A 10,105-nucleotide genomic window follows, 5' to 3' on the forward strand; every position below is an offset into this window, starting at 1 on the left:
GTTCTAAATTGTTCTCAGTATCGAGTGCTCACAGACACTTAATACGTATGAAATGATAATTTTGATAAACGGGATCTATAAAACTTAGCGGATACTGGAGACGAAACGATCACATATCACATGAATTAGGTCATGAATATGAACAGCAATTAATTTGATTGGAAAGGATGAAAGTCGGTCAAGGAAACTGAGAACACAGAAAAAAAATAAAACAATAGAAATAACCATTTATTTTCCGCCTGACAAATGTTTACAAAAAGTGAACAGGCTTTGAAGAATGGCTGAGAAACTTTGAAAAATAAAGGGAAAAAGAGAATGTCGCTGAGGAGAAATGTCAGTCTTTTACAAAAGGTTTGGTGAATGAATAAGAAAAATGCAGCGACAAGAACAGTGTTATGAAAACAAACGGGAAGGCAAGAGATGAGAACAATAATAAAAAGAGAATATGGAAAAAGACACTGGCAAGAGAGAGAGAGAGAGAGAGGGACAGTAATGCACAGTGGATAACGAGACGGAGAATAATGTGACCGAGCTCTGAGGGACCGGAAGAAGTGCTGATTGCATTCTCGATACGATGAGTAAGGAAACACTCGCGCAGTGACTCAGTGAAATAATTCGAAACACGGGAAACGTGGCGAAACAGGTATCCGGGACTGATGTACTGTAGAATATGTGGTCTCCTTCCTTCCCTCTCGTTGTTATAGTAGCTGGCTTTATGCCAGCACTCGCTCTGGTTCTCAGGCAGCATTTAGTTCCTTATCTCAGCAGGAAAATCCGAGAGTAATGTCAATACGGACGCTTTGCAACTCTCCTGATTAATCGATCCGATAAGGGAAAACATCTAAACGATATAGTTAAAGGTTCTTCCGTTCCATCAAACGATTTTAAGTGATTGCTTTGCAGAGGACTGACGGTTAGTATTCAGTGCTATGCAGTTTCTTTCGCCAAATTTGTGATGTGCAAACACGCGCATATCAATATATATATATATATATATATATATATATATATATATATATATATATATATATATATATATATATATATATATATATATATATATATATATATAAATAAATAATATGTGTGTTTATATAGACATACAGACATATATATATACATATATTACGTATGTATGTTTGTGTGTATATGTATGTGTGTTTTGTGTGTATATGTATGCCAGTTGCCATGAGGCGTTGCTATCAGTAATCTCAATAAATCGCTATCTAATTAGGCATTTCGTTTCACTCTAAGCCGCAGGATAAGACTGACAATACAACCAGATGTTAACCCCCTTCAGGCGAACAATATTGTTTACGTAGCAACTTTCCTCATAAATTGCCTCTTAGAATCGCTCCTGTCTTTGCATAACAGAAGCAATGACGTGTCAAAAGACCAGGAACTGATAAGAGGCTTTCAACATCTGTGAAAGGATTCGGGTCAATTTGCGGAGATCAACTCATCTGTTGAATGGCTTGGTCGCGGCACTGCAGCTGTTTCGTTCGGTAGGTCATTCTAGGTAACAGTAAACAGCCTGGTTGCGTTTCGAATAACCACTTCGCTGCGTACAAGAGGTTTTTATTTTTCCCCTCTTTGATAGTAAAGATTGCAATCGGTTATGTCGTTTAGCTCAATGCTCCTTCGCTAAGGCTGAACGTTGGTTGTATTAGTAATTCAGTTTAACGACTAGGAATAAGAACCGGAATATGAAATTTTAGGCCAAAGCCAAGCGCTGGGACCTATGAGGTCATTCAGGGCTGAAAGGGAAATTGGGAGTAAAGAAGGTTTTAAGGGTGTGGCAGGAGGAAAACCTCGCGGTTCCACTGCGAAACCATTGCTAGGCAGGGGCGTCATTTAGGGGCTGGGGCGGGGGGAGAACTGGCGCCCCCTCGACTCAAGTTGCCCTCCCAAACCTTAACTTGCCCCCCTCACCCCACCAAACCCCAAGAAGTAACAGCAGCTAGTTTTCCATTATTCCTACCGAAATTCAAATGTGTCATCACATTCAGTTATATCTGTCTATCTATCTGTCTATTATATATGCTTCAAAAAGCACATAAAATATCTCAAAATCAAAAAACCCCAGGTGATTAGGCTCGCTTCGCTCGCCAAACCGCCTTCCCCCCCCCCCTCCATCAAAATCTGAAATGACGCCCCTGTTGCCAGGAGAGGGTGGAAAGTAAGATGGAAGAAAGAGAATATGAACACAGGTACAGTAAACAGAACGAGAAGCGTTTCAGCTAGGGGCCGAAGGGATACTGCAAAGAACCTGAAGCAACGACCAAGTGCGCCACGTAGGGCACTCTGACGGTACTGCCCCTCTACGGGGAAGCAGACCTATTCTACAGGGTCGGGAGGGGATGTGTCTCCCACTCCCCTTTCCCCTCCCTCAGCATGAAATTCATAGAACACTTGATTCGGTGTGTTCTTATACAACGTATATTTCAACACCTGTGTTACTCGTTAAAAATAAAAACTGTTGACTGGATGTATCTACTGTAAATCTCAAGGTAATATCATGATTCTAGTCGTCCTTGAAAAGTTTCACCGAAGGACAAAGAAATGAACTGCATCGGAAAGATCGATATGCTTATATGACCATTCATCTCAGTTTGGGTGAAACGCAACAAAAGCTAAAAATTGCCTCAGGTCAGACTGTGCAAGTGAAAGCGAAAAGAGGGGGAAGGAAATGGCTAGAGCAGAAAAAGTGTGAAAACTCACTTGCTATTTCTGTGACCTCTTCAGGATTTTGCTTTCGACGGTAAAAGAGCAGTTTCTCGACAACTTTACTTTACTTTTTCCATGTGTGATCGTATTTTCTGCCACTTCTCAAGTAAATCAGTAAATCTCTATCAGGAAAGATCAGAAACATTTGACTGGAAGAAAATGGAGCCAGGGGCTGTATTCTGTGAGATAATTACAGAGTGGGTTACATGCCTCTGGAAACGCTAAACATAGCAAAGAGTGCTGTATTTCAGGGGCGAATGGTGTGAAGAACTACGAGGATCGGTTGACATTCCAATTCGTTTATTTTACCTTATGTCTGTGGGAGTGAAGCTGGTGTATACGATGGGTCGGGGAGTAATATTCAAGGTAATACCCACAATACATATTGAATAATATCTAGAATACATAAAGAACGGAGGCCTTGCGACGAGGAAGAAGAGGTTTCAAGACGAAAGAAAGAACATGACGTTGATTGGAGCAGTAATGGACATTGAAATGCAGCACCTTCTGTTTCTACTGCTTCTTTTTTATGAAAATGCTGCATTTGTCGCAGATACCGGAGGTCTTAAAAATTAATACAAAGCTCTGATTGATATCTGGTTTACTTGCCTTTTGTCCTACACTTCCGTCAGAAGATTAAGGTTAACTCTGACGAAAACTAATCTATTGAGTAGATTGTTTTAGTTTCGTCTTTTTCGAGGTCTATTCTGAAATCAAGTAAACGAACAAAAGCTAAAATATTTGAACTAACTTCAGGTAACAGGAATGATTTCATCACTAAAGTTAAATAGTTAAATTGTGCCCTTTTGTCTGTACGTGAAATTCAAATGTATCAAAGGGAATATAAAAAAAAAGTTTCAAATCAGTTCATCAGTTCGTCTGTAGTTTGTACGTTTTATTTGTTTCCAAGTCAGTTGGCAATTTTTATTTCCACATATCCTTATTTTCACGAACGACTCTTTCAAATACTCTGGGAGTGCAAGAACGGTCGTAAATGCATTCACGCTGATATGAATTATGAGCCTTAGTAGCATGAGTCATAAGGTGAATGGGATCGTGGTGATTTGTAAAGTAGCTGAATTACGTCTGAACACATCAGATGTTTATCAGGATGACGATGATTTTGCTGTTGAAATTTAGATCGAAATTTACGACGTCACGTACACGTAGTAATATATATATATATATATATATATATATATATATATATATATATATATATATATATATATATATATATAAATATATATATATACAGTATATATATATATATATATATATATATATATATATATATATATATATATAGTGTATAAGTACATAAATGAATTGTAACTCATATAAATACTACAATGAGAAGGAACGAGAGAGAGAGAGAGAGAGAGAGAGACAAGGTCCTGAATAAATCAAAATTTAAACCGATACATGCCGGATCCGTGAGAGAAATCAATGAGAGACTCAAGAGAAATGAAAACATGCGATAAAGAACGGAACAGCGCTGACTTTTGACTAAAGACCATTTCCATCTTCCCAGAGTCACGCATTTCCGGTATTTTTTCAGAGCGAGATCACGTGGGTTAGTTCCTGTAAGCTGTTAGTTAGGCAGTTGATAGGAAGGATGCACAAGACTACGTAGACTAATCGCCTAACGAGATGCCTTATCACGCCTCCTCCACTTTACTGAAATGGTGACGCAAATCAACTCCGTAACGCTTGTGTCATGTGCCACCCCGGGAGGGGACTGATGGATGGGCCGTGTGGGCCCCGTCCCGCCCGCAGGGCCTCGGGGCACTGTGTCACTCACACACCCCTTGGGATGCATATGGGAGGGTATTTCCCCGAGGGGCTGGGCCAGAGTGGGAAAGGCAAAACACTGGGTAGCATATTTGGCGGGAGTAGCCAGGCAGCAGCCAGCCGACCGAGGGTCTGAAGGCGTGAGTAATCGAGGTCCACATTTGCGCAGGAGTCTTGCCAAAATTTAACGAGGTATTCTGGCACGAGCTGGTTTCCCCACTCATACTCCGATGCGTTTTATTTCTACGCTCGCCTCTAACAGCTGAGATCCCAGAATTGAAGCCCAAGAGCGCATTTTCTTGTGACATCTGTAAACACGGCTTTCTGTGCGCGGCAATTTTAGCTCTTTCTTTGCAAAACATTTGATGCCTTAGCCTTCCGTTATAGGCACATCGTCTGAGGAAGGTTTATTACGTAAAGCTACTGGCTTCTTAAAGAAACAATCCTTTTTACAATTAAAGCAGAGACAAGGGCGACATCAAATAGAAAGAAATGGCCCACAATGAATCTTCAAGCTCTTGATAGGAACTTTAGTTGTCTGATAGCAATATAAAATGAAGAATATACATTCTGTTACGTCACTGAAGGATTTTTCACTGACAAATAAAAATAATAACTCAACGAACAGATAAATACAGCACATGAACATTTTGGAAGATCGTTTAGTTCCCGTTTCATTTCCATTTTCATATCTTTATTTTCATATTCGTATCTCTATTTTCCTGATGATGTTGCTTAAGTGAGAGCAGGTGGCCTTTTGCCAGCGCATGTTCTTGCTACTGAGATGTGCGGTACCCTCTCCCCAGCAATTGGGGCATAAATAATTCGTCATTTTCGGTGGAGAGGGTGCTTGAGGGTAATCACTTCAAATCAGTAATATTTTCCTTGATCCACATTGTCAGCATTACATAAGAAGTGCAATAGAATGGATGTAACAGCCAAAATAAGGGAATGATATTTCGATATTCTAAAGAAAAAAAGTTTAACAGGTTATAAGGTTAATAGTTTTTCAGGAGAAAAATAATGAGACACTTATTAAAATCTTTCTAAAGATCTATGCATTTATTCTCCAGAACTTGCTCGTCCACAAATAGACTCTCCTCTTGAAAGATGAAAGTGTTAAAGGAATAGAGAAAGCTGGGAAAGGTAGAGAATTCCAAAACTGAACAGTAGGAAAAAAGAAGTCACTGGGCTTTGAAGGTCAACAGCAGAGAATTGGGGGAAGATTTTTATGTAGGAGAAATCTGTAGAAAATTTGCTTGTACTGAACTGTCGGTACTCACCAGACTTTAATCAATCAAAATTTTAACGTACTTGTTTTCACATAGTTATTAATCAGCACCGTTAACAGTTAGCATAAATTACTCGAAAAAAGGCCAGTAACAAGAAGAAGAAGAAGAAGAAGAAGAAGAAGAAGAAGAAGAAGAAGAAGAAGGACTTCATTAACTGTCCTATACCAGTTCCTGCGGGGCAACAAGCCTAAAGCTTTGCCAATCACGTCCTATGATGCATTTTCTTAACTCGCACACTTCCTGTAGCCGATGCCCCTCCTATGCAGAGACGCTAAACGCCTCCGCCGAGTGTTACGTGGGAGGGGAGGCAAGCAACAGTGCAGGAAATGGTGATGAGGTCATAAAAGGCAGTTCGTCGACGGGTTTTCAGCTCGCTCGTTACTTCCAAGGAGCTGAGCCCTCTTACTTTAAACCTCTCGGGTTCCATTCGTTCTGCCTCGGCGGAGGCGTTGCCTTCGCCTTGGAGGTGTCTCTTGGGGGGCCTTCCCCGCGCTCTGTCATCTTCCAGGAAGACGTTCCATTCCAAGTGCCCCCGCGAGGCGCCGCTTCACACGGAACAGGAAATTGAGAAACCGGAACAGTCAGTGTTCCGAGCTGACTCAGCCAGACAGACGCCTTGTCGTTAACGATGTCGTTGCCGTACTCTTTTGTTGACGTCAGTCACATCGTCATTTTTTCATTTGTTACCAAATGAAGTCGGTCTGATTTTCTTCTGAAGTTAGATTAGGGCGCGCGACAAATTTTTTTTCTGGGTTCCTGATTAACTTTCGTCTGTTAGAAGATCTTTGCTTGTGAATCATCATCATCATCATCATAATAATAAAAACAAAATTTTATAGTCTATAATGGCTTTGAATCAAGCACACATTAAGATATATATATATATATATATATATATATATATATATATATATATATATATATATATGTGTGTGTGTGTGTGTGTGTGTGTGTGTGTGTATGGATAGTGCATTCTTTGGACGTCTCTCTCTCTCTCTCTCTCTCTCTCTCTCTCTCTCTCTCTCTCTCTCTCTCTGTCATATATATATATATATATATATATATATATATATATATATATATATATATATATATATATATATATATATATATATATATATATATATATATATATATATACAGTGCATTCTTTGGACATTCTCTCTCTCTCTCTCTCTCTCTCTCTCTCTCTCTCTCTCTCTCTCTCTCTCTCAGAGAGACGTCCAAGGAATGCACTATTTGCGAAACTTCCTAATCACAAGCTCAAATATTTCAAGAGAAAGGAATGCCAGAGATTCTCGCTTGCAACATACTAACGTCAGTTCTCATCCTGTGGCCTCAGATATCATGTCACAACATCAAAGGTCAAGGTTGCAGAAGGTGATCAAACCCCCGTCAGAAAATTCCTTTAAAGTTTCTCAAGGGAACCGATAACGCCATTGAGAACGGCTCAGAATGGTGTCCTGGAGATCTGCAAAGTTCATTCTTCCTTTCGTAAGCAAGAAGGATTAAAGAAACATTAATAAAGATAATGATATCCTCCGTGTACTTCATGCGGTGCACGGTATGCATCATTCAAGGTTCTTTGCAGCGACCCTCCGGCCCCTAGTTACAACCCCTTTCATTCCTTTTACTGTACCTCCGCTCATATTCTCTCTCTTCATTCATACTTTCCACCCGCTCCTAACAGTTTATTAATACTGCGACTGCGAGGTTTACCTCCTGTTACACCTCTCAAACCTTTCTACTGTTAATTTCCGTCTCAGCGCTGAATTACCTCAAAGGTCCCAGAGCTTGGCCTTTGGCCTAAATTCTGTTAGACGTTCGGGGAAGAATAAGAACAATGAGGCAAATGCAGAACCAATTAAGAAAAAGCTGCTGTCGAGTGTCTAAATGCCAAGTGCCTGTCCCGTCCCTTCTCGGCGTTTCCGCGTAAGCTTGCATATTAATCATGGCAGTTCCGCGGAAGTTTGGTCATCGAACGTGCTCTGCCTTAACTTTCTTGTTTCCTGGCGAGAGTCATTTTCATGTGAAAGGAAATCTGCTTGTCAGGGGATTTTTCCAGTCGTTTGGGTTTGATTCTCATCATGTTAACGTCTCTTTTTTTTTTATCTTGACAAATTACAGTGTTCATAAAATAGACCAACAAAAAGCAATTACAGTGTTCATGAAACACAAACTACATATGCAGTAATTGACGTGTTCGTGAAACAAACTAAATATTATAATTACAATGTTCGTGAAACAAACTAAATATAATTACAGTGTTCATGAAACAAAGTAAATATAATTACAGTGTTCATGAAACAAACTAAATATAATTAGTGTTCATGGAACAGACAAACTAAATGTAATTAAAATGTTCGTGAAACAAACTAAATATAATTACAGTGTTCATGAAACAAACTAAATGTAATTACAGTGTTCATGGAACAGACAAACTATATGTAATTACAGTGTTCATGAAACGGACAAACTACATGTAACTGCAGTGTTCATGAAACAAAATAAATATAATTTCAGTGTTCATGAAACAAACTAAGTGTAATTACAATGTTCACAGAGCTGACAAACTAAATGTCATTACAGTGTTCATGAAACAGACAAACTAAACATAATTACAGGGTTCATGAAATAAACTAAATGTAATTGCAGTATTCATGAAACTGACAAATTAAATGTGATTACAGTGTTCATGAAACAAACTAAATGTAATGACAGAGTTCATGAAACAGACAAACTAAATGTAATTACAGTGTTCGTGAAACAAACGAAATGTAATTATTCATGGAACAGACAAACTAAATGTAACTACAGTGTTCATAAAATAGACAAATAAATGTACACATGATTAAAAAGCGCACACACAGATACGCACAAACAGTAACAGCAAAATATGAAAATTATGAAAACGTTTATACAAAAAGTACGCATTCACATTTCATAAAAACATCGCGGAAACTCTCTTGAACGTTTTGGGCTGTTCAGCCAGTCAGCCAGTCAGTCAACCAGCCAGTAAGCCGGTCAGTCAGTCAGCCTGTCAGCCAGCCAGTCAGCCAGCCGGTAAGACAGTCAGCCAGTCAGCCAGCCAGTAAGTCAGCCAGCCAGTCGGCCAGTCAGTCAGTCACCTGGTCAACCAGTCAGCCAGTCAGTAAGCAAGTCAGTAAGTCAGCCAGTAAGTCAGCCAGTCAGTCAGCCACCCAATCAGCCAGCCAGCAAGTCATCCAGTCAATCAGCCAGCCAGTCAGCCAGCCAATCAGTCAGCCAGTCAGCCAGCCAATCAGCCAGCCAGCCAGTCAGCTGGTTAGTCAGTCAGTCAGTCAGTCAGCTGGTCAGTCAGTCAGTCAGTCAGCCGGTCAGCCAGTCAGCCAGACTGAGCAGTCAGCCAGTCAGCATTCAGTCACTGCCCGGTGCCCTTTGATAGTGGCCGCAGTGAGGCCGCTTTTGGGAGATGCCTGAACGGTGAGTCAGCCAAAGAAGAGTGGGTCTGTGGCAACTCTCGCGCCAGATGGGCAGTAGATGCTTTTGTTCTTCAGTTGAATCTTTCCTTCCTCTTTCCCTCACGCAGATCGTTGTAGATGAATGCACGCAACGAGTTTTCTTTCTGCTTCCTTCCTCGTTATGCCAACGATCGCATTCACAAGATCAATAGTTATCTGAACGCTCCTCTATGCGCTGCACCCTTGAATTGAGAAATACTTTAACGACGTCGTAATGCAGGTGTTCCCTTCGACAGATTATATGGGAAATACCGAGAGTAATAATAATAACAACACTAATAAATATTACGCTTAGAGTGCATACCTCCGCCAACGTCAAAAATCCCAATAAGCACATATTTTTATAGACCGGAAATAATTAGTTGTTGGGACCCAAACGGACTCTTTACGATTAATGAAACGGACATAACCTCAGGCTAGGTTTTCTTTTTTAAAGCAGGAAGATAATTAAGTTTTGTTACAGTTTCGGCACATTTAACAATGGTAAACTTTTTCCACAAAAGTTACATTCCTCTCACTACCAATATGTAATTAGCTATAGAAGGGGGCAGTGCCGTCAGTGCACCTCATGTAGCGCACTGTAGGCATTACTTAAGATTCTTTGCTTCGGCCCCTAGCTGCAATCCCTTTCATTCTCTCCTAACAATTGTTTCATAGTGCGACTGCGAGGTGTCCCTCCTGTTGCATTTTGAAAACCCTTCTCCTCTCAATTTCCCTTTCAGCGCTGCATGACCTCACAGGTCTCAGCGCTTGGGCTCTGGCCAAAATTCTGTAATCTATATGCAATCAGAT

The 10,105-nt window shown here is 40.2% G+C and overlaps 1 protein-coding gene across 1 annotated transcript; it reads left to right on the plus strand.

Moving 5' to 3' along the window:
- The first annotated feature begins 6,441 nt into the window (after positions 1–6,441).
- Positions 6,442–9,272, plus strand: LOC136836477 (fap1 adhesin-like). Its single transcript, XM_067100784.1, has 2 exons — positions 6,442–6,468; positions 8,802–9,272. The coding sequence occupies exons 1-2, from the start codon at positions 6,442–6,444 to the stop codon at positions 9,270–9,272; spliced, it is 498 nt and encodes a 165-aa protein (XP_066956885.1).
- Positions 9,273–10,105: the final 833 nt, after the last annotated feature.

Source organism: Macrobrachium rosenbergii, chromosome 4 (assembly GCF_040412425.1).
Source record: "Macrobrachium rosenbergii isolate ZJJX-2024 chromosome 4, ASM4041242v1, whole genome shotgun sequence".
NCBI classification, from domain to species: Eukaryota; Metazoa; Arthropoda; class Malacostraca; order Decapoda; family Palaemonidae; genus Macrobrachium; species Macrobrachium rosenbergii.